The following is a 25,441-nucleotide window of genomic DNA, read 5'->3' as shown; positions in this document are numbered from 1 at the left end:
CTATTTAATAATACAACTCTAATCAAATTTGACAACCAAATAATAAAACAAGGCGACTCGGTAAAGAATCTGGGTATTATCTTCGACCCAACTCTCTCCTTTGAGTCACACATTAAAAGCGTTACTAAAACGGCCTTCTTCCATCTCCGTAATATCGCTAAAATTCGCTCCATTCTGTCCACTAAAGACGCTGAGATCATTATCCATGCGTTTGTTACGTCTCGTCTCGATTACTGTAACGTATTATTTTCGGGTCTCCCCATGTCTAGCATTAAAAGATTACAGTTGGTACAAAATGCGGCTGCTGGACTTTTGACAAGAACAAGAAAGTTTGATCACATTACGCCTGTACTGGCTCACCTGCACTGGCTTCCTGTGCACTTAAGATGTGACTTTAAGGTTTTACTACTTACGTATAAAATACTACACGGTCTAGCTCCATTCTATCTTGCCGATTGTATTGTACCATATGTCCCGGCAAAAAATCTGCGTTCAAAGGACTCCGGCTTATTAGTGATTCCCAAAGCCCAAAAAAAGTCTGCGGGCTATAGAGCGTTTTCCGTTCGGGCTCCAGTACTCTGGAATGCCCTCCCGGTAACAGTTTGAGATGCTACCTCAGTAGAAGCATTTAAGTCTCACCTTAAAACTCATTTGTATACTCCAGCCTTTAAATAGACCTCCTTTTTAGACCAGTTGATCTGCCGCTTCTTTTCTGTTTTCTCCTCTGTCCCCCCCCTTCCCTTGTAGAGGCGGTCCGGTCCGATGACTATGGATGAAGTACTGGCTGTCCAGAGTCGGGACCCAGGATGGACCGCTCGCCTATGTATCGGTTGGGGACATCTCTACGATGCTGATCCGACTCCGCTTGGGAGGGTTTCCTGTGGACGGGACTCTCGGTGCCGTCTTGAATCCGCTTTGAACTGAACTCTGGCGACTGTGTTGGAGCCACTATGGATTGAACTTTCACAGTATCATGTTAGACCCGCTCGACATCCATTGCTTTCGGTTCCCTTGGGGGGGGGGGTTGCCCACATATGAGGTCCTCATAGTTATTGTCACTGGGTCTCAATTCTCCTTGTCCTTATGTGGGTTCTTCCGAAGTAGTCGTAGTGGTTTGTACAGTCCTTTGAGACATTTGTGATTTAGGGCTATATATATAAACATTGATTATTATGTAAAGAATATTAACACTTGACTTCAGGATAACACAATACTGTTGTTTGATACTTTACATTAGTTTTGAATCCATCCGTCCATTTTCTACCGCTTGTCCCTTTAGGGGTTGCTGGAGTCCATCTCAGCCGCATTCCGGCGGAAGGCGGAGTACACCCTGGACAAGTCGCCACCTCATCAAAGGGCCAACACACAGACAGACAACATTCCTTGGTAGTTTGTGGGTTCTTTGAAGTTGGGAAGTAGCACTTTAACTCTTTAAAAACAGTCTCACACAAAATCCCCGGTAATGTTTGAGAGCCGGTCGCCACATATTATGCGGAGCGGGCTTGATGCGTGGGAATCACCGGTTGCAATAAATCCATATTTGAAGAAAGACTCCTGGTATTGTCATTCTCTGCAACATGGTTGGGAAGTAAACAAACATGAATTAGAAACATTTTTATTGTATTAAAATAAATTATAGATTTGTAAAAACAAAGAAATTAAAACTCTTGCGACTGAACATCTTGAACAGCCACCTCCTCTCTGCGGACCGCGGTCTTCTTGGGAAGGAGCGCCCCTTGGATATTGGGGATCACGCCGCCTTCAGAGACGGTGACCCCGGACAGCAGTTTGTTGAGCTCCTCGTCATTTCTCACCGCCAACAAGATGTGGCGAGGAGTGATGCGCCGCTTCTTGTTGTCTCGGCTGGCGTTGCCCGCCAGCTCCAGGATTTCGGCGCAGAGGTACTCCAGCACGGCCGAAAAGTAGACTGCGGCGCTGCTGCCCACTCGCTGGCTGTAGTTGCCCTTCTTGAGCAGCCTGTGGATGCGGGCTACTGGGAAGGTTAGGCCTGCTCTCGTCGACTGGGAAACGGCGGATTTGGGTTTGGGGGCAGCTTTCTTTCCACGACCAGACATCTGCAAAAAGTCAAGTGTTCAAAAAAAGAAAAAATTACAACTTTTTAAATCAGAAGGGTTCAATCTCTCTCCTGTGGTAGTTTGAAGCCGACACGACAAACGCGCTCAGGAGATAACGTTTGAAAAAAGGTGACCGGTTTTTACAAAACTTTTGTTTTGAAGGGGGAATTGCAAACTTCCTGTTGATTTTTGCTAGGGCTTGTCAAAATATGAAATGTAGGTCTAAGTGAGACCTACATAGAGGTTTTTGTTTCAAGTATCTACGATATTCCTACTGGAAGTTACAGGCAGTTTTGTCTGTGTTTTCTTCCTAGGAGCAGTTTTGTATGTTTTATTCCTAGGGGGCGCTAGAGCGCAATTTTGAGTTTTGGGGTTAGGTTTTTTTTTATTAGATCGCAATTTTCCCCAGTCCTGATGTGTGTGTCCAGTTTGGTGAGTTTTGAAGCATGTTAAGGGGGTCAAATTACAGCTCAAAGAGGCAATGGAGAGATTTTACAAAACTTTTGTTTTGAAGGGGGGAATTGCAAATTTCCTTTTGATTTTTGCCTAAGGATGTCAGTGTATGAAATCTAGGTCTAATTGAGACCTACATAGAGGTTTTTGTTTGTCGCTACGAAGTTCCTATTGGAAGTTACAGGCAGTTTTGTCTGTTTTCTTCTTAGGGGGCACTAGAGCGCAATTTTTAGTTTTGGGGTTAGGTTTTTTGATTTAATCGCAATGTTTGCCAGTCCTGATGTGTGTGTCAAATTTGGTGAGTTTTGGAAGCATGTTAAGGGGGTCAAATTTCAGCTCAAAGAGGCAATGGAGAGTGTTTTTACAAAACTTTTGTTTTGAAGGGGGAATTGCAAACTTCCTGTTGATTTTTGCCTAAGGATGTCAGTGTATGAAATCTAGGTCTAAGTGAGACCTACATTGAGGTTTTTGTTTGTCGCTACGAAATTCCTACTGGAAGTTACAGGCAATTTTGTCTGTTTTCTTCCTAGGGGGCACTAGAGCGCAATTTTTAGTTTTGGGGTTAGGTTTTTTGATTAAATCGCAATGTTGGCCAGTCCTGATGTGTGTGTCAAATTTGGTGAGTTTTGGAACATGTTAAGGGAGTCAAATTTCAGCTCAAAGCTGCGGAATAATAAGAAAGAATAAAACGCTAGAAATTCAATAGGGTCCTCTGTCCCGAAGGGACATTCGGTCCCTAAACAATACAAAAATGAGGGGTATTTTATTTGAATTAAGCTAAATTATCTGCCAATAGGACAGATCTGGGAAAATTAAAGCCTCATGCGGCCCGTTACGCTTTTCAATCTGGCCCGCCGGACATTCCCAAATAATTTTTTTAGATCTTTAAGATGGAAATTGTAGCTGACAATATGATATGCAGTCATGTTTTCTATTGACCGTAAGTCTTCAACTATACTAAGTATTTCAATGGTTGGAATCTGCTCTTTTGCATGATTTGCTAGTTACTATGGTAATCTAATTAGTTACTATACTAATCTAATTAGTTACTATGGTAACGTAAGTCACAGCAGCTCAGACGAGGCACCAAGCAGTGTGGGTGGGGAGCATTTCCAGAGCAGTCAACCTGAAATGCGGGTGTCGGACAGACGCGGAGAGAGATTTTTACAACAAAGTTCTAAAGCTTAGTGATATTAGAATGTAAGTGGAGTTTTTTTTACCCTCCACTTTCATATTTTGCTTGATTGTAAAATATGTCGATGGGCCATTCACGTGTTGTCAATATTCAGTGTTTTACCGTTCATAGTTAATATTGTAAATCCAACATTCTTTAGTTTCATGCAAGTTCTGGGTGTCTCGTTCAGTAAAAAAATTTAAAATTCCATTGTTTTTTTTTTTTAAGACCGTCTCTCATAGCTTTTATGGCATTTTAGCATTAGCGGAGGGTCAGGTTGAGGTTGTTTTTTCCTGGAATGCAGGCGGACAGCTCCGGACGACAGCGTGAGGTAGCTGACGATTCATTAAATCATACTAGTACCAAAAAGACAGAAATAAACAAAAGGGAAAAACGTGCCGATCGCACGGGGAGCTAAGGCGACAACTTAGCACAGGAATACACCAAAGTGACAGTTGCATACCGCAAACAATGAAGCCACACCGACTGTGGAGAGCAACGTGAATCGCTCTCTGATTAGTGCTTAACAGCAGGTGAATGTGCCGAGCACTAATCAGAGGCAGGTGAAACCATATAGCACCCATGGTAACAAAAACAAAAACACCCGAAGTGCACAAAACAGGAACTAAGGGAGTCCAAAACTAACAGAACATAACTATCAATCAATCAATCAATCAATCAATGTTTATTTATATAGCCCCAAATCACAAATGTCTCAAAGGACTGCACAAATCATTACGACTACAACATCCTCGGAAGAACCCACAAAAGGGCAAGGAAAACTCACACCCAGTGGGCAGGGAGAATTCACATCCAGTGGGACGCCAGTGACAATGCTGACTATGAGAAACCTTGGAGAGGACCTCAGATGTGGGCAACCCCAGCCCCCCTCTAGGGGACCGAAAGCAATGGATGTCGAGCGGGTCTAACATGATACTGTGAAAGTTCAATCCATAGTGGCTCCAACACAGCCACGAGAGTTCAGTTCAAGCGGATCCAAGACAGCAAAGTGTTAATATTCTTTACATAATAATCAATGTTTATATATATAGCCCTAAATCACAAATGTCTCAAAGGACTGTACAAACCACTACGACTACTTCGGAAGAACCCACATAAGGGCAAGGAGAATTCACACCCAGTGGGCAAGGAAAACTCAGACCCAGTGACAATGACTATGAGGACCTCATATGTGGGCAACCCCCCACCCCCTCTAGGGGACCAAAAGCAATGGATGTCGAGCGGGTCTAACATGATAAACTAAACAAAACTAGTTTTTGTATTAGTGTTCCTAAAAATCAGATATACCGGCCCCCAGATACATTTTTTTCCTCCAAATTTGGCCACAGAGTTCAAATAATTCCCCAGGCCTGCGATAGAAGAACATTTGGCTTGTCAAGACTTTCAAAACAAGTAAAATTAGCTAACCTCGTTGAACCCTAAAATAAGTATATTCTCACTAATAACTATACTACTATCAAAGTATGTATTTTCTATTGTTTCATTGAATATACAACAGCGAAGTCCATTTGGCTGTCATCGGTTTTAATGTGAGACAATTGTGCCTAAGTCATGATTTTTTTTTTTTCCATGCTTGAAATAAGAAATTACTTTAAAAAAGCAGTTTTATACTTGAGTGTTGATGACACAGCTTTGCAACAATTGATATTCTAGTTTCAAGCATGTTTTACTCAATATTGGTCATCAAATCTCAGCAACAAGCTGTAATCCCTCCATCCATCATCTTCTGCTTATCCGAGGTCGGGTCGCGGGGGCAGCAGCCTAAGCAGGGAAGCCCAGACTTCCCTCTCCCCAGCTACTTCGTCTAGCTCTTCCCTGGGGATCCCGAGGCGTTCCCAGGCCAGCCGGGAGACATAGTCTTCCCAACGTGTCCTGGGTCTTCCCCGTGGCCTCCTACCGGTTGGGCGTGCCCTAAACACCTCCCTAGGGAGGCGTTCGGGTGGCATCCTGACCAGATGCCCGAACCACCTCATCTGGCTCCTCTCGATGTGAAGGAGCAGCGGCTTTACTTTGAGTTCCTCCCGGATGGCAGAGCTTCTCACCCTATCTCTAAGGGAGAGCCCCGCCACACGGCGGAGGAAACTCATTTCGGCCGCTTGTACCCGTGATCTTATCCTTTCGGTCATGACCCAAAGCTCATGACCATAGGTGAGGATGGGAACGTAGATCGACCGGTAAATTGAGAGCTTTGCCTTCCGGCTCAGCTCCTTCTTCACCACAACGGATCGGTACAACGTCCGCATTACTGAAGACGCCGCACCGATCCGCCTGTCGATCTCACGATCCACTCTTCCACAAGCTGTAATATCTTACTGAAATCATTTAGGACCAAAACCCTTAAAACAAGTAAAACACTAACATAAAATCTGCTTAGTGAGAAGAATGATCTTAGACAGAAAAAAAGCAAATATCATCCTTATGAGATATTTAATCTTACTTAGATTTCAGTTTTTGCAGGGCGCAGAGACCCATCCATCCATCCATTTTCTACCGCTTATTCCCTTTTGGGGTCGCGGGGGGGCGCTGGCGCCTATCTCAGCTACAATCGGGCGTAAGGCGGGGTACACCCTGGACAAGTCGCCACCTCATCGCAGGGCCAACACAGATAGACAGACAACATTCACACACTAGGGCCAATTTAGTGTTGCCAATCAACCTATCCCCAGGTGCATGTCTTTGGAAGTGGGAGGAAGCCGGAGTACCCGGAGGGAACCCACGCATTCACGGGGAGAACATGCAAACTCCACACAGAAAGATCCCGAGCCTGGATTTGAACCCAGGACTGCAGGACCTTCGTATTGTGAGGCAGACACACTAACCCTTCTTCCACCGTGAAGCCGAATTGTTACTATTTTTAGAATATTTTTTTGAAAATCTCACGTACCCCTTGGCATACCTTCAAGTACCCCCAGGGGTATGCGTATCCCCCATTTGAGAACCACTAAACTACATGATATATGCAATATTTACCACATAAAACATCCATCCATCCATCCATTTTCTACCGCTTATTCCCTTTTGGGGTCGCGGGGGGCGCTGGCGCCTATCTCAGCTACAATCGGGCGGAGGGCGGGGTACACCCTGGACAAGTCGCCACCTCATCACAGGGCCAACACAGATAGACAGACAACATTCACACACTAGGGCCAATTTAGTGTTGCCAATCAACCTATCCCCAGGTGCATGTCTTTGGAGGTGGGAGGAAGCCGGAGTACCCGGAGGGAACCCACGCATTCACGGGGAGAACATGCAAACTCCACACAGAAAGATCCCGAGCCTGGATTTGAACCCAGGACTGCAGGAACTTCGTATTGTGAGGCAGACGCACTAACCCCTCTTCCACCGTGAGACAACAATTGAAATTTAAACGTGAACCTATTAGAAACATTTTGGTTGACTAGCATCTCATGACTTCCAATAAAGAATACAATGGAACAAAGCAGACTTTCACCACCACAAACATGATCTACTGCTACACACCTTTTCCGCTGGATCCGAGGAGAAACCGGGGCTGCAATCGGGACCCGACAAGCTGCTTTTATTTACACGCACACTTGCCCGTCTCTTGATTGACGACACCTGTGGCTCTCTTGTTGTCCCAATCAATCGCCAATCAATCGCCGTCCTGCATAGCCTACACTTTCCACCAAAACCACTTCATTCCTTTTCCACATGTCTGGCAATTTTCCACTGCAGTTAAAGTTAAAGTAGCAATGATTGTCTCAAACACACTAAGTGTGGTGAAATTTGTCCTCTGCATTTGACCCATCCCCCTTGTTCTCCCCCTGGGAGGTGAGGGGAGTCATTTTTTGGTGATTTAACCCCCAATTCCAACCCTTGATGCTGAGTGCCAAGAAGGGAGATAATGGGTCCCATTTTTATAGTCTTTGGTATGACTCGGCCGGGATTTGAACTCACGATCTATTGGTCTCAGGGCGGACACTCTAACCCAGGGGTGTCAAACGTAAGGCCCGCGGGCCGGATCGGGCCCTCAAACCGTTTTTATCCGGCCCGCGGGATGAGTAGGCTAAGTATGAAAAGGACCCAAAATGTTTGAATGAAAGACACTGCTTGTGGAGAGACTGAGGAAATATGGCTGTCCTACCCAAGATGGAGGCCAGGAGGCGGAGCATGCAGCAGAGAGGAGAGGCGGGGGCGCACTCGGAGCGATGCTGCAGCCAGCCCAGTCAGGTGCGTAAACTACACACCTGTTCTCAATCCCATCATCTTCTGCTGCAACATAAAAGGGGCGAAGGACGAACACTCGGGGCAGAAGAAGTAGGAGACAACCAGACGAGCACAGGAAGACGGGCGACTGAAAAGGAGACCGGCGCGAGCAGAGAAGGAGGCGCTGAAAGAGCGACCGACTGACTGCGAGCGACTTTTATTTGCAAAAATAAAGAGTCAAACTTTTGGGGACGGCGTGGCGGAGTGGGAGAGTGGCTGTGCGCAACCCGAGGGTCCCTGGTTCAAATCCCACCAAAACCAACCTCGTCACGTCCGTTGTGACACTTCACCCTTGCTCCTGATGGTTGCTGGTTGGCGCCTTGCATGGCAGCTCCCTCCATCAGTGTGTGAATGGGTAAATGTGGAAGTAGTGTCAAAGCGCTTTGAGTACCTTGAAGGTAGAAAAGCGCTATACAAGTACAACCCATTTATCATTTATCATTTAAACCTGTGCAAAGCGATGTCCTCTGTTGATGATCCATGCAACCCACACGATGGCGGTAGGAAGTCCGTTACACTGCTGTTCCAAATGTGTCCACTAGATGTCACAATAGCAATCCTGCTTCTTTTCTTTCTCCTATGTCCCCCCCTCCCTTGTGGAGGGGGTCCGGTCCGATGACCATGGATGAAGTACTGGCTGTCCAGAGTCGAGACCCAGGATGGACCGCTCGCCTGTATCGATTGGGGACATCTCTACGCTGCTGATCCGCCTCCGCTTGAGATGGTCTCCTGTGGACGGGACTCTCGCTGCTGTCTTGGATCCGCTTTGAACTGAACTCTCGCGGCTGTGTTGGAGCCACTATGGATTGAACTTTCACAGTATCATGTTAGACCCGCTCGACATCCATTGCTTTCGGTCCCCTAGAGGGGGGGGGGGGGTTACCCACATCTGAGGTCCTCTCCAAGGTTTCTCATAGTCAGCATTGTCACTGGCGTCCCACTGGATGTGAATTCTCCCTGCCCACTGGGTGTGAGTTTTCCTTGCCCTTTTGTGGGTTCTTCCGAGGATGTTGTAGTCGTAATGATTTGTGCAGTCCTTTGAGACATTTGTGATTTGGGGCTATATAAATAAACATTGATTGATTGATTGATTGAATTCTGTGTATCTTTTGTAGATTATGCTACATATGTAAAAACAAAACAAAAAAAAAACATGTTAGTGCACCGGTCGACAAAAATTATCAAACTACATAAATGACATCCTGTAATTTGATTTTAATATTATTATTATCTTGATGGATGGAACATTTACACCAACGAGTTGACTGATGAACATTACCACATAATTTATTCAGAAAGTATAGATAACAACAGGGCTTCACGGTGGCAGAGGGGTTAGTGCATCTGCCTCACAATACGAAGTTCCTGCAGTCCTGGGTTCAATCCCAGGCTCGGGATCTTTCTGTGTGGAGTTTGCATGTTCTCCCCGTGAATGCGTGGGTTCCCTCCGGCTTCCTCCCACTTCCAAAGACATGCACCTGGGGATAGTTTGATTGGCAACACTAAATTGGCCCTAGTGTGTGAATGTTGTCTGTCTATCTGTGTTGGCCCTGCGATGAGGTGGCGACTTGTCCAGGGTGTACCCTGCCTTCCGCCCGATTGTAGCTGAGATAGGCGCCAGCGACCCCCGCGACCCCAAAAGGGAATAAGCGGTAGAAAATGGATGGATGGATTATTTTTTTTATCTTGATGGATGGAACATTAACACCAACGAGTTGACTGATGAACATTATCACATAATTTATTCAGAAAGTATAAATAACAACAAATAAAGATAGAATACTATCAACCACAACATATAAAGAATGTGCTTGTTCTATTTTCAAACAAAGAAAACAATCCGAAGTTGTCTTTATATTTAAGTTATCGTGCCGTGATTTTACCAGTCCGGCCCACTTGCGAGTAGATTTTTCTCCATGTGGCCCCCGATCCAAAATGAGTTTGACACCCCTGCTCTAACCACGAGGCCACTGAGTAGGTGAAAGCAGTGCTAAGTCACTTTTCAAACTTCATTAGATATTTGAAGTGAAGTATATTTATATAGCGCTTTTCTCAAGTGACTCAAAGCGCTTTACATAGTGACACCCAATATCTAAGTTACATTTAAACCAGTGTGGGTGGCACTGGGAGCAGGTGGGTAAAGTGTCTTGCCCAAGGACACAACGGCAGTAACTAGGGTGGCACAAGCGGGAATCGAACCTGCAACCCTCAAGTTGCTGACACGGCCACTCTACCAACCGAGCTAAGCCGCCCACATATACTTCACTTCACTTCATTTGCATAACTTTTGGGACGATGCATGGATTTACAAGTAGTTCAGGGGCGCCGCCCTACTGGCTCCCTGGAGCATTTTTTTTAAAAAAGGATTGAAAATGGAAAAAGATGGGGGGGAAATAATTTTTTTGTTTTAGTATGTTTTTTGTTTGAGAACAAACATAACACAAACCTTCCCAATTATAAGAAAGCCCACTGTTGCTACATCTCTGCTCCGCGAGGGCGTATAGATAGCAGGGGTCACCAACGCGGTGCCCGCGGGCACCAGGTCGCCCGTAAGGACCAGATGAGTCGCCCCGCTGGCCTGTTCTAAAAATAGCTCAAAAAGCAGCACTTACCAGTGAGCTGCCTCTATTTTTTAAATTTTAATTATTTACTAGCAAGCTGGTGTCGCTTTGCTTGACATTTTTAATTCTAAGAGAGACAAAACTCAAATAGAATTTGAAAATCCACGAAAATATTTTAAAGACTTGGTCTTCGCTTGTTTAAATAAATTCATTTATTTTTTTACTTTGCTTCTTATAACTTTCAGAAAGACAATTATAGAGAAAAAATACAACCTTAAAAATGATTTTAGGGTTTTTAAACACGTATATCTTTTTACCTTTTAAATTCCTTCCTCTTCTTTCCTGACAATTTGAATCAATGTTCAAGTATTATTTTTATTTGTTATTGTAAAGAATAATAAATACATTTTAATTTAATTCTTCATTTTAGCTTCTGTTTTTTTCGACAAAGAATATTTGTGAAATATTCAAACTTTTGATTAAAATTCAAAAAAATCATTCTGGCAAATCTAGAAAATCTGTAGAATCAAATTTAAATCTTATTTCAAAGTGGATTTTAACCTATTTAAAACATCCATCCATCATCTTCCGCTTATCCGAGGTCGGGTCGCGGGGGCAACAGCCTAAGCAGGGAAACCCAGACTTCCCTCTCCCCAGTCACTTAGTCTAGCTCTTCCCGGGGGATCCCGAGGCGTTCCCAGGCCAGCCGGGAGACATAGTCTTCCCAACGTGTCCTGGGTCTTCCCCGTGGCCTCCTACCAGCTGGACGTGCCCTAAACATCAAAATTCTAAAATTAATCTTAATCAGGAAAAATGTATAATAATGTTCCATAAATTATTTTTTTAGGCAAATCTAGAAAATCTGTAGAATCAAATTTAAATCTTATTTCAAAGTGGATTTTAACCTATTTAAAACATGTCATCAAAATTCTAAAATTAATCTTAATCAGGAAAAATTACTAATAATGTTCCATAAATTATTTTTTTAAATTTTTTTTTCAAAAAGATTCGAATCAGCTAGTTTTTCTCTAAATTTTTTTCGGTTGAATTTTTAATTTTAAAGAGTCAAAATTGAAGATAAACTGTTTTATATTTTAGTTTTCATTTTAAACCGTTCAATTAAGTGTTTTTTTCATCATTTATTCTCTACAAAAAGACCTTCCGTAAAAGGAAAAAAATGTACGACGGAATGACAGACAGAAATACTAATTTTTTTAATATATATATATAGATTTATTTATTAAAGGTAATTAGAGCAAATTGGCTATTTCTGGCAACTTATTTAAGTGTGTATCAAACTGGTAGCCCTTTGCATTAATCAGTACCCAAGAAGTAGCTCTTGGTTTCAAAAAGGTTGGTGACCCCTGGCGTCTACGTATGTGATGTATGACGTGACAGTATGTGACATATGACGTGACAGTATGTGACGTATGACGTGACAGTATGTGATGTATGACGTGACAGTATGTGATGTATGACGTGACAGTATGTGATATATGACGTGACAGTATGTGATGTATGACGTGACAGTATGTGATGTATGACGTGACAGTATGTGATGTATGACGTGACAGTATGTGACGTATGACGTGACAGTATGTGATGTATGACGTGACAGTATGTGATGTATGACGTGACAGTATGTGATATATGACGTGACAGTATGTGATGTATGACGTGACAGTATGTGATGTATGACGTGACAGTATGTGATGTATGACGTGACAGTATGTGATGTATGACGTGACAGTATGTGACGTATGAGGTGACAGTATGTGACGTATGAGGTGACAGTATGTGACGTATGACGTGACAGTATGTGACGTATGACGTGACAGTATGTGATGTATGACGTGACAGTATGTGATGTATGACGTGACAGTATGTGATATATGACGTGACAGTATGTGATGTATGACGTGACAGTATGTGATGTATGACGTGACAGTATGTGATGTATGACGTGACAGTATGTGATGTATGACGTGACAGTATGTGACATATGACGTGACAGTATGTGACGTATGACGTGACAGTATGTGATGTATGACGTGACAGTATGTGATGTATGACGTGACAGTATGTGATATATGACGTGACAGTATGTGATGTATGACGTGACAGTATGTGATGTATGACGTGACAGTATGTGATGTATGACGTGACAGTATGTGACGTATGACGTGACAGTATGTGATGTATGACGTGACAGTATGTGATGTATGACGTGACAGTATGTGATATATGACGTGACAGTATGTGATGTATGACGTGACAGTATGTGATGTATGACGTGACAGTATGTGATGTATGACGTGACAGTATGTGATGTATGACGTGACAGTATGTGACGTATGAGGTGACAGTATGTGACGTATGAGGTGACAGTATGTGACGTATGACGTGACAGTATGTGACGTATGACGTGACAGTATGTGATGTATGACGTGACAGTATGTGATGTATGACGTGACAGTATGTGATATATGACGTGACAGTATGTGATGTATGACGTGACAGTATGTGATGTATGACGTGACAGTATGTGATGTATGACGTGACAGTATGTGATGTATGACGTGACAGTATGTGACGTATGAGGTGACAGTATGTGACGTATGAGGTGACAGTATGTGACGTATGACGTGACAGTATGTGACGTATGACGTGACAGTATGTGACGTATGAGGTGACAGTATGTGACGTATGAGGTGACAGTATGTGACGTATGACGTGACAGTATGTGACGTATGACGTGACAGTATGTGATGTATGACGTGACAGTATGTGACGTATGAGGTGACAGTATGTGACGTATGAGGTGACAGTATGTGACGTATGACGTGACAGTATGTGACGTATGAGGTGACAGTATGTGATGTATGACGTGACAGTATGTGACGTATGACGTGACAGTATGTGACGTATGACGTGACAGTATGTGACGTATGAAGTGACAGTATGTGACGTATGCCGTGACAGTATGTGACGTATGACGTGACAGTATGTGACGTATGACGTGACAGTATGTGACGTATGACGTGACAGTATGTGACGTATGCCGTGACAGTATGTGACGTATGACGTGACAGTATGTGACGTATGACGTGACAGTATGTGACGTATGACGTGACAGTATGTGACGTATGAAGTGACAGTATGTGACGTATGACGTGACAGTATGTGACGTATGAAGTGACAGTATGTGACGTATGACGTGACAGTATGTGAAGTATGAAGTGACAGTATGTCACGTATGACGTGACAGTATGTGACGTATGAAGTGACAGTATGTGACGTATGAGGTGACAGTATGTGACGTATGACGTGACAGTATGTGACGTATGAAGTGACAGTATGTGACGTATGACGTGACAGTATGTGACGTATGACGTGACAGTATGTGACGTATGACGTGACAGTATGTGACGTATGACGTGACAGTATGTGACGTATGACGTGACAGTATGTGACGTATGACGTGACAGTATGTGACGTATGACGTGACAGTATGTGACGTATGAGGTGACAGTATGTGACGTATGAAGTGACAGTATGTGACGTATGAAGTGACAGTATGTGACGTATGACGTGACAGTATGTGACGTATGACGTGACAGTATGTGACGTATGACGTGACAGTATGTGACGTATGAGGTGACAGTATGTGACGTATGAAGTGACAGTATGTGATGTATGACGTGACAGTATGTGACGTATGACGTGACAGTATGTGACGTATGACGTGACAGTATGTGACGTATGAAGTGACAGTATGTGACGTATGACGTGACAGTATGTGACGTATGACGTGACAGTATGTGACGTATGACGTGACAGTATGTGACGTATGAGGTGACAGTATGTGACGTATGAGGTGACAGTATGTGACGTATGAAGTGACAGTATGTGACGTATGAAGTGACAGTATGTGACGTATGACGTGACAGTATGTGACGTATGACGTGACAGTATGTGACGTATGAAGTGACAGTATGTGACGTATGACGTGACAGTATGTGACGTATGACGTGACAGTATGTGACGTATGACGTGACAGTATGTGACGTATGAGGTGACAGTATGTGACGTATGAGGTGACAGTATGTGACGTATGAAGTGACAGTATGTGACGTACGAAGTGACAGTATGTGACGTATGACGTGACAGTATGTGACGTATGACGTGACAGTATGTGACGTATGAAGTGACAGTATGTGACGTATGACGTGACAGTATGTGACGTATGAAGTGACAGTATGTGACGTATGAAGTGACAGTATGTGACGTATGACGTGACAGTATGTGACGTATGACGTGACAGTATGTGACGTATGACGTGACAGTATGTGACGTATGACGTGACAGTATGTGACGTATGACGTGACAGTATGTGACGTATGACGTGACAGTATATGACGTATGAAGTGACAGTATGTGACGTATGACGTGACAGTATGTGACGTATGACGTGACAGTATGTGACGTATGAAGTGACAGTATGTGACGTATGACGTGACAGTATGTGACGTATGACGTGACAGTATGTGACGTATGAGGTGACAGTATGTGACGTATGAGGTGACAGTATGTGACGTATGAAGTGACAGTATGTGACGTATGACGTGACAGTATGTGACGTATGACGTGACAGTATGTGACGTATGAGGTGACAGTATGTGACGTATGACGTGACAGTATGTGACGTATGACGTGACAGTATGTGACGTATGACGTGACAGTATGTGACGTATGAGGTGACAGTATGTGACGTATGAAGTGACAGTATGTGACGTATGACGTGACAGTATGTGACGTATGAGGTGACAGTATGTGACGTATGAAGTGACAGTATGTGACGTATGAGGTGACAGTATGTGACGTATGAGGTGACAGTATGTGACGTATGAAGTGACAGTATGTGACGTATGACGTGACAGTATGTGACGTATGAGGTGACAGTATGTGACGTATGAAGTGACAGTATGTGACGTATGACGTGACAGTATGTGACGTACGTAAGAAGGTGCGCTTACTGTCTGTGAGAAGGAGAGACAAGAAAGAGTGATAAGAGCCTGTAGTGTAATGCCCGCAGATAAAAGCAACTGCGTGAGAACGTATACTCGAATATCACGATACAGTCATTTTCTATATCGCACAGAGACAAACCCGCGATATATCGAGTATATCGATATCACCCAGCCCTAGTGTGGCCTTCAATGGAAAAAGATTGTGCACTCATCGCAGCCATGCACACATAATCGTGCTAATTAAGTGAGCATCTCCATCCATCCATTTTCTACCGCTTGTCCCTTTTGGGGTCGCGGAGGGTGCTGGAGCCTATCTCAGCTGTATTCGGGCAGAAGGTGGGATACACCCTGGACAAGTCCCCATCTCATCGCAGGGCCAACACAGATGGATAGACAACATTCACACTCAACACATATAAAATAGCATAAACATCCATCCATTTCCTACCGCTTGTCCCTTTTGGGGTTGTGGAGGGTGCTGGAGCCTATCTCAGCTGCATTCGGGCGGAAGGTGGTGTACACCCTGGACAAGCTGCCACTCATCACAGGTCCAACACATATAGATAGACAACATTCACACTTAACACATAAAATATAAACATCCACCCATCCATCCATTTTCTACCGCTTGTCCCTTTTGGGGTCGCAGGGGGTCGCTGGAGCCTATCTCAGCTGTATTTGGGCAGAAGGCGGGGTACACCCCGGACAATTCGCTATCTCATCGCAGGGCCAACACAGATGGATAGACAACATTCACACTCAACACATATAAAATAACACAGACATCCATCCATTTTCTACCGCTTGTCCATTTTGGGGTTGCGAAGGGTGCTGGAGCCTAACCCAGCTGCATTCGGGCGGAAGGCGTCGCACACCCTGGACAAGTTGCTACTCATCGCAGGGCCAACACAGATAGACGGACAATATTCACACCCAACACATATAAAATAACATAAACATCCATCCATCCATTTTCTACCGCTTGTCCCTTTTGGGGTCGCTGGAGCCTGTCTCAGCTGCATTTGGGCGGAAGGCGGGGTACACCCTGGACAAGTCGCCACCTCATCGCAGGGCCAACACAAATAGACGGACAATATTCACACCCAACACATATAAAATAACATAAACATCCATCCATCCATTTTCTACCGCTTGTCCCTTTTGGGGTCGCTGGAGCCTGTCTCAGCTGCATTTGGGCGGAAGGCGGGGTACACCCTGGACAAGCTGCAACTCATCGCAGGGCCAACATAGATAGACAGACAATATTCACACCCAACACATATAAAATAACATAAACATCCATCCATCCATTTTCTACCGCTTGTCCCTTTTGGGGTCGCTGGAGCCTATCTCAGCTGCATTTGGGCGTAAGGCGGGGTACACGCTGGACAAGTCGCCACCTCATCGCAGCGCCAACAGAAATAGACAGACAACATTCACGCTCAACACCTATAAAATAACATAGACATCCATCCATTTTCTACCGCTTGTCCCTTTTGGGGTCGCGGGGGGTCGCTGGAGCTTATCCCAGCTGCATTCGGGCGGAAGGCGGCGTACACCCCGGACAAGTCGCCATCTCATCGCAGGGCCAACACAGATGGATAGACAACATTCACACTCAACACATATAAAATAACATAAACATCCATCCATTTTCTACCGCTTGTCCCTTTTGGGGTTGTGGAGGGTGCTGGAGCCTATCTCAGCTGCATTCGGGCGGAAGGTGGTGTACACCCTGGACAAGCTGCTACTCATCACAGGGCCAACACATATAGATAGACAACATTCACACTTAACACATAAAATAACATAAACATCCACCCATCCATCCATTTTCTACCGCTTGTCCCTTTTGGGGTCGCTGGAGCCTATCTCAGCTGCATTCGGGTAGAAGGCGGTGTACACCCCGGACAAATCGCCATGTCATCGCAGGGCCAACACAGATGGATAGACAATATTCACACCCAACACATATAAAATAACATAAACATCCATCCATCCATTTTCTACCGCTTGTCCCTTTTGGGGTCGCTGGAGCCTATCTCAGCTGCATTTGGGCGTAAGGCGGGGTACACGCTGGACAAGTCGCCACCTCATCGCAGGGCCAACACAAATAGACAGACAACATTCACACTCAACACCTATAAAATAACATAGACATCCATCCATTTTCTACCGCTTGTCCCTTTTGGGGACGCGGGGGGTCGCAGGAGCTTATCCCAGCTGCATTCGGGCGGAAGGCGGCGTACACCCCGGACAAATCGCCATGTCATCGCAGGGCCAACACAGATGGATAGACAATATTCACACCCAACACATATAAAATAACATAAACATCCATCCATCCATTTTTACTACCGCTTGTCCCTTTTGGGGTCGCTGGAGCCTATCTCAGCTGCATTTGGGCGTAAGGCGGGGTACACCCTGGACAAGTCGCCACCTCATCGCAGGGCCAACACAAATAGACAACATTCACACTCAACACCTATAAAATAACATAGACATCCATCCATTTTCTACCGCTTGTCCCTTTTGGGGACGCGGGGGGTCGCAGGAGCTTATCCCAGCTGCATTCGGGCGGAAGGCGGCGTACACCCCGGACAAGTCGCCATCTCATCGCAGGACCAACACAGATGGATAGACAACATTCACACTCAACACATATAAAATAGCATAAACATCCATCCATTTTCTACCGCTTGTCCCTTTTGGGGTTGTGGAGGGTGCTGGAGCCTATCTCAGCTGCATTCGGGCGGAAGGTGGTGTACACCCTGGACAAGCTGCCACTCATCGCAGGGCCAACACAGATAGATAGACAATATTCACACCCAACACATATAAAATAACATAAACATCCATCCATCCATTTTTCTACCGCCTGTCCCTTTTGGGGTCGCTGGAGCCTATCTCAGCTGCATTTGGGTGGAAGGCGGAGTACACCCTGGACAAGTCGCCATCTCATCACAGGGCCAACACAGATAGACAACATTCACACTCAACATATATAAAATAACCCAGACATCCATCCATCCATTTTCTACCACTTGTCCCTTTTGGGGTCGCTGGAGCCTATCTCAGCTGCATTTGGGCGGAAGACGGGGTACACCCTGGACAAGTCGTCATCTCATCACAGGACCAACACAGATAGACAACATTCACACTCAACACATATAAAATAACCCAGACATCCATCCATTTCCTACCGCTTGTCCCTTTTGGGGTTGCGCAGGGTGCTGGAGCCTATCTCAGGTGCATTCAGGCGGAAGGCGGGGTACACCCTGGACAAGTCGCCACCTCATAGCAGGGCCAACACAGATAGACTGACAACATTCACACTCAACACTTATAAAGTAACATAGACATCCATCGATTTCCTACTGCTTGTCCCTTTCGGAATCGCGGGGGGTCGCTGGAGCCTATCTCAGCTGCATTCGAGCGGAAGGCGGTGTACATCCCGGACAAATCGCCATCTCATCGCAGGACCAACACAGATGGAGAGACAACATTCACACTCAACACATATAAAGTAGCATAAACATCCATTCATTTTCTACCGCTTGTCCCTTTTGGGGTTGTGGAGGGTGCTGGAGCCTATCTCAGCTGCATTCAGGCAGAAGGCGGTGTACACCCTGGACAAGCTGCTACTCATCGCAGGGCCAACACAGATAGACAACATTCACACTCAACCCATATAAAAAAACAAACATCCATCCATTTTCTACGGTTTGTTCCTTTTGGGGTCACTGGAGCCTATCTCAGCTGCATTCGGGCGGAAGGCGGGGTACACCCCGGACAAGTCGCCACCTCATCGCAGGGCCAACACATAGACAACATTCACACTCAACACATATAAAATACTATAAACATGACATAACTAAAATAAGAATTTGTAGCTTAAATTAATACAAAACTTCGATTAAAATGTGTGTGAATAAATAAATATGACATATTTCATTACATACATTGTTTTATTATCCAGATGCGCATTTTTTGTTTTGTTACATCGTACAATCATTAATATCCAGCGCTTTCAAAATGAAGGGAAAACAGGTGTGATGAAACGCTCAACCACTAGAGGGCAGCAGAGCGTCATCACATCCAGTTTCAAAAGTTGTTGATGCAATGAAAGGGGACACACTTAGTCTACAGAAAATATACATTTTAGTACACTTTCATGTGTGGGACCCTTTGGAGGCCGAAGGGTTAAAAGTGCAAGTTTTTGCTAAAAAAAATAATTACACATCAAAATCAAATATATATATATATATATATATATATATATATATATATATATATATATATATATATATATATATATATATATGTACATAGCGAATTGTCCAGACTGTACACCGCCTTCTGCCCGATTGTAGCTGAGATAGGCACCAGCGCCCCCCCGCGACCCCAAAAGGGAATAAGCGGTAGAAAATGGATGGAATATATGTATATATATATATATATATATATATATATATATATATATATATATATATGTATATATAGGTTTAGATCTAACATTTAGATATAATAGTTAGTGAAGTGAATTATATTTATATAGCGCTTTTCTCAAATGACTCAAAGCACTTTACATAGTGACACCCAATATCTAAGTTACATTTAAACCAGTGTGGGTGCCACTGGGAGCAGGTGGGTAAAGTGTCTTGCCCAAGGACACAACGGCAGTAACTAGGATGGCACAAGCGGGAATCGAACCTGCAATCCTCAAGTTGCTGGCATGGCCACTCTACCAACCGAACTACAGTCATCATTTAACTTAAACATAAATGTGATTAAAATGAGCAAAATCTGAAAAAAGTGAGATAAATATGAGAAAAGTGAGTTAAATCTGAGTTATGTATCGGCTAGAAAAGTGTGACTAAACTTTTACATTCAGCACCTCATATAAAATTGCCTCCAGTTCAATACAGGCCTGCCTACATTTTGGAACTAAAGGTGGGTGTTCCAAAATTTGGTAAGAACGCATTAGAAAACAAGTCTAAAATCACTATTGTGTCTAAGTCAGGGGGAATTTTACCTATAGAGTTCATTTTTATGTCCAGAACTATGAAATAAATGGCAATGTTCACAGTATCATGTTAGACCCGCTCGACATCCATTGCTTTCCTCCTCTCCAAGGTTCTCATAGTCATCATTGTCACCGACGTCCCACTGGGTGTGAGTTTTCCTTGCCCTTATGTGGGCCTACCGAGGATGTCGTAGTGGTTTGTGCAGCCCTTTGAGACACTAGTGATTTAGGGCTATATAAGTAAACATTGATTGATTGATTGAATGTTGTCAACATTAGAGGGGTCCTTTGCGGTTAAAAGTGTGACCTAATTTTAAAGGGTCATTAAGTGTCCAAAAGGTAAGCAGTTTCCGTCTGCTATAAGACAACAACGTATGTCGAAGGTAGCCAGCTTTGGCCTCACCCCTATTCTTGTACGACAATGAGACCCGGAGAACACAAGAGACATATTTGGACTGCTCGTATTAATTCAAAAACATGGCAAGGGGCCAATCACAGAGTGGAGAGGAGACAAAATTAAGCGGGGACCTTCCCACTAGGGCGTCTTTGGACAGATTGGATATCATTGTGTTCATCCTCTCTGCACGAGGACGGAAGCTTAAAAGCTGTCACGTGGCTGCTTTTAACATAACCCTCACTATAGGAATAATGATAATAATCCAATCCACTTTATTTATATAGCACATTTAAACAACAATAACGTTTCCAAAGTGCTGCACAGCCGTGTTAAAAACAATTGTAAAAAAAATAAATAAATAAAATAAAATAAAATAAAAATATATGTATATATTATGCTCCACCAATGACTGAATAAAAACAAAAAATAAATAAATATAAAACCAATAAAAACAATATAAAAACAAATATGATTAAAACTATTTTAAAGGGTAAAATCAATTAAAACAGTAAAATAGAAATCAAAGTGTATAAAAAACACAGAGGACAACACAACTCACATAGTGTTAAAAGCCAAAGAATAAAAGTGGGTCTTAAAACACTCCACTGTGGGAGCAGTTCTAACATGGAGCGGCAGAGTGTTCCAGAGCTTAGGGCCGACCACAGAGAAGGCCCTGTCTCCCCTGGTCTTAAGTCTGGTCTTGGGCACCACGAGCTGGAACTGGCTCTCGAACCTCAGAGCACGCGCAGGAATGTAAATTTGGATGAGGTCCGAGATATATTGAGGTGCCAGTCCATGTAAAGCTTTAAAAACAAACAGCAATGTTTTAAAATCAATTCCAAAATGAACAGGGAGCCAGTGCAAACTCTCAAGAATTGGGGTTATATGCTGACGTTATAGTAAATAACGCCAATAATAATAATAATAAATGCAATGCAAGTTATTTTTCAATCAATTAATCAATGTTTACCTATATAGCCCTAAAACACTAGTGAAGTGAATTGAAGTGAATTATATTTATATAGCGCTTTTCTCAAGTGACTCAAAGCGCTTTACATAGTGACACCCAATATCTAAGTTACATTTAAACCAGTGTGGGTGGCACTGGGAGCAGGTGGGTAAAGTGTCTTGCCCAAGGACACAACGGCAGTGACTAGGATGGCGGAAGCGGGAATTGAACCTGCAACCCTCAAGTTGCTGGCACGGCCACTCTACCAACCGAGCTATGCTGCACAAACCACAACACAAACCACTATGACAATTAATAATTTATAAACCACAATTCGTATACAAGGCAATTCGAAGGGCTTTACGGAAAATTCAAAGGAAAAATGTAAAACAAAATAGTCAAAATTCAAATCAAAAACATAAAATAAAATAATCACAATTTAAATTAAAAACCAATAGTATATATTTCCTTGAATTGCCGCCATGTATATAGTATGCTCATGCCTAGAACTACTGCCGGGTCAAACTCGTTTCGCAAAATAATTAGCGCATGCTTAGCATTATCGTCGGTTCAGGATTAACGCCGGGTCAAACTCGTTTCACAAAATAGTATTTTTATTAGTGCATGTCTAGAATTTCCCCCGGGTCAAACTCGTCACGTCACGAGTGACACTTTCAAAATGCAGGAAGCTGATTTCAATAATTTGAAATCGCATAAATGGAAGAAAATTAATAGCTATTCAGTAGGATGTAAGGTCCAACCTATTGTATATGCTAAAAAGAACAGTAAGCAGCTATGTTTTATTAATATACCATAGCTGCGTGTGTCAAATATGACTCATTAAATGACTCCCGCCTCCTGGTGGTAGAGGGCGCTAGTGATCCTCCTTGCAAGAGTGAACAGCGATCATTTATTTTTTCCTCTCGCTTGCACTTTTAACATGGAGGATTACATATCTAAAATAAAACAGTTTTCTAAACCGGACTTTCAATCGAAGCAGGAGGTAATAAAGGAAGACCTCCATCGAGACAGAGAGACTTTTAAAACTGAAGAAAGATAAAGAAGACTTCTGTGGTCGGTATAGCTCGGTTGGTAGAGCGGCCGGGCCAGCAACTTGAGGGTTGCAGGTTCGAACCCCGCTTGCACCATCCTAGTCACAGCCGTTGTGTCCTTGGGCAAGACACTTTACCCACCTGCTCCCAGTGCCACCCTCACTGGTTTTAAATGTAACTTAGATATTGGGTTTCACAATGTAAAGCGCTTTGAGTCACTTGAGAAAAGCGCTATATAAATATAATTCACTATAAACAAGTTATCGATGCTTTTAATCAGAAGGAGCTGCGCATGGACTTCATTTATAAGGAAAGGTAAGACCATAATAACGTTTTTTTATATTAAATGTGCTTTTTATGATGGTATCCTTACATCACACTCAAATTTATAAGCGCAGGCCTAAATTTACCGCATGCCTTTGGTAAGCGCCGGAGCGAGAAGAGGTTTTAAATTATTTAGCGCCCCGGCGGCAATTCAAGGAAGTACCGTAGATAAAACACTTTCAGTTGTCATATGCACAATTAAATAAAATAGTTTTGTCAGCCTGGATTTGAACATTGTCAATGTTAATTAAGGCCATGTCTCACGTCTTCAGGAAGATTTCAGGAGCATAAAACTGAAACGCAGCCTCGCCATGTTTGGTCCTGATTCTAGGCACCAGCAGGAGACCACTCCCTGAGGTTCTCAGAGCTCGAGATGGTTCATGTGGTTCTACCATGTCAAATATGTACTTTGGCACAAGACTTGCATAAAAGCAGGGCTGTTTTAAAGTCTATTCTCTGAGTAACAGGAAGCCAGTGGAGGGACCTAAGCACTGGACTAATATGGTCATATTTCCTGGTTCTAGTCAGGACTCAAGCAGTAGCATTCTGGGTATACTGCAGCTGCTTTACAGCTCGTTTATAGAGCCTAGTGAGAAGGCCGTTACAGTAATCTAACCCGCTGGAAGGAAAGGCATGGATTAGTTTTTCTAAGCCTGCTTTGGACACTATTCCTCTGATTTGGCAATTTTTTTTAAGGTTGTAAAAAGCTGTTGATATTACTCAATGTGGCTTTTAAAGTTCAAGTCTGTGTCCATTATTACTCCCCTAGATTTCTAACCTGATTATTAGGTTTCAGGGAGAGAGTCTCAAGATCCGTTACGATAGTTTCTATTCAGCTGAAGAAAATAGTTTTGCATCCACACACTGATCTGTAATCATGGATTAGATTTATATAGGTCAGGACGGGGGGGGGGGGGGGGGGGGTCGCAGCTTGCTGCGGGGTTTGTTCTCCCGGGATGCAAACGGACTATTCCGGACCAAGCGTAAAGGTAGGAACATATTCAATTGTTCACTATCAATAGGTACAAACAAAATGTCGCACAAGGCAAAGGCACAACTTGGCGTATGATACAAAAACTAACACATAGACAGAAACTATGGACATGAAACAAAACTCGCTAACTGTGACATGAATAAAACAAATTCAGAGCATGAATCTATGGCAGGGGTGCCCACACTTTTTCTGCAGGCGAGCTACTTTTCAATTGACCAACTCGAGGGGATCTACCTCATTTATATATATCATTTATATTTATTTATTTATGAAAGAGACATTTTTGTAAACAAGTTAAATGTGTTTAATGATAATACAAGCATGTGTAACACATATAGATGTCTTTCTTTCACAAAGACAAGAATATAAGTTGGTGTATTACCTGATTCTGATGACTTGCATTGATTGGAATCAGACACTAATGATGATAACGCCCACATTTTCAAATGGAGGAGAAAAAAAGTTGTCCTTTCTGTACAATACCACATGAAAGTGGTTGGTGTTTGGCATCTAATTCATCCAGCTTCCATACAATTTACAAGAAAAACATTGGCGGCAAATTCCGTAGCTTGCTTGATTGACATTCACGGCACCCGAGGGTCTTGTGAGATGACGCTGGCTGCTGCCAGTTCATTATTATGAAAAAATGACAGAGAGGAAGGCGAGAAACACGTTTTATTTCAACAGACTTTCGCGCCGTCCCTTCCGTCAAAACTCTAAAGGCCGACTGCACATTTCCTATCTTCACAATAAAAGCCCTGCTTCATGCTGCCTGCGCTAACAAAATAAGAGTCTCGGAAAGCTGGCGTGCACAAGTGATGTGCACGCCAGCTTTCTGAGGGATCGCTTGTGCACGCCAGTTTTCCGAGACTCTTATTTAGTTAGCGCAGGCAGCACGAAGCAGGGCTTTTATTGTGAAGATATGAAATGTGCAGTCGGCCTTTAGAGTTTTGACGGAAGGTACGGCGCGAGGGTCTGTTGAAATAAAAAGTGTTTCTCGCCTTCCTCTCGGTCATATTTTCATAATAATGATCTTGCAGCAGCCAGCGTCATCTCACAAGACCCTCCGGTACCGTGAATGTCATTTAAGTGACGTCTTGGTGAAGATTGATGATCACTAATTTTTAGGTCTATTTTTTTTTAAAGCCTGGCTGGAGA

The 25,441-nt window shown here is 43.5% G+C and overlaps 1 protein-coding gene and 1 long non-coding RNA gene across 2 annotated transcripts in view; both read right to left on the bottom strand.

The window, feature by feature from the left end:
- Positions 1-1,599: 1,599 nt before the first annotated feature.
- LOC133537348 (histone H2A, sperm-like) lies at positions 1,600-7,361 on the bottom strand. Its single transcript, XM_061878373.1, has 2 exons — positions 7,204-7,361; positions 1,600-2,075 (listed from the first exon to the last, which is right to left on the bottom strand). The coding sequence occupies exon 2, from the start codon at positions 2,073-2,075 to the stop codon at positions 1,659-1,661; it is 417 nt and encodes a 138-aa protein (XP_061734357.1). The 5' UTR covers positions 7,204-7,361; the 3' UTR covers positions 1,600-1,658.
- A 469-nt stretch (positions 7,362-7,830) lies between these two features.
- The window catches only part of LOC133537349 (uncharacterized), a 57,572-nt gene continuing 39,961 nt past the window's right edge, over positions 7,831-25,441 (bottom strand). Inside the window, exon 4 of the long non-coding RNA XR_009802670.1 lies at positions 7,831-7,956. This is a non-coding gene — a long non-coding RNA (uncharacterized LOC133537349). The remainder of the gene's footprint in view (positions 7,957-25,441) is intronic.

Source organism: Nerophis ophidion, linkage group LG18 (genome assembly GCF_033978795.1).
Source record: "Nerophis ophidion isolate RoL-2023_Sa linkage group LG18, RoL_Noph_v1.0, whole genome shotgun sequence".
NCBI lineage: Eukaryota > Metazoa > Chordata > Actinopteri > Syngnathiformes > Syngnathidae > Nerophis > Nerophis ophidion.
This window is presented reverse-complemented; position numbering and strand designations above follow the sequence as displayed.

Bases quoted from the DNA above. Each gene is read 5' to 3' on its own strand.
- LOC133537348 (XM_061878373.1), bottom strand. From the start codon at position 2,075: ATGTCTGGTCGTGGAAAGAAAGCTGCCCCCAAACCCAAATCCGCCGTT.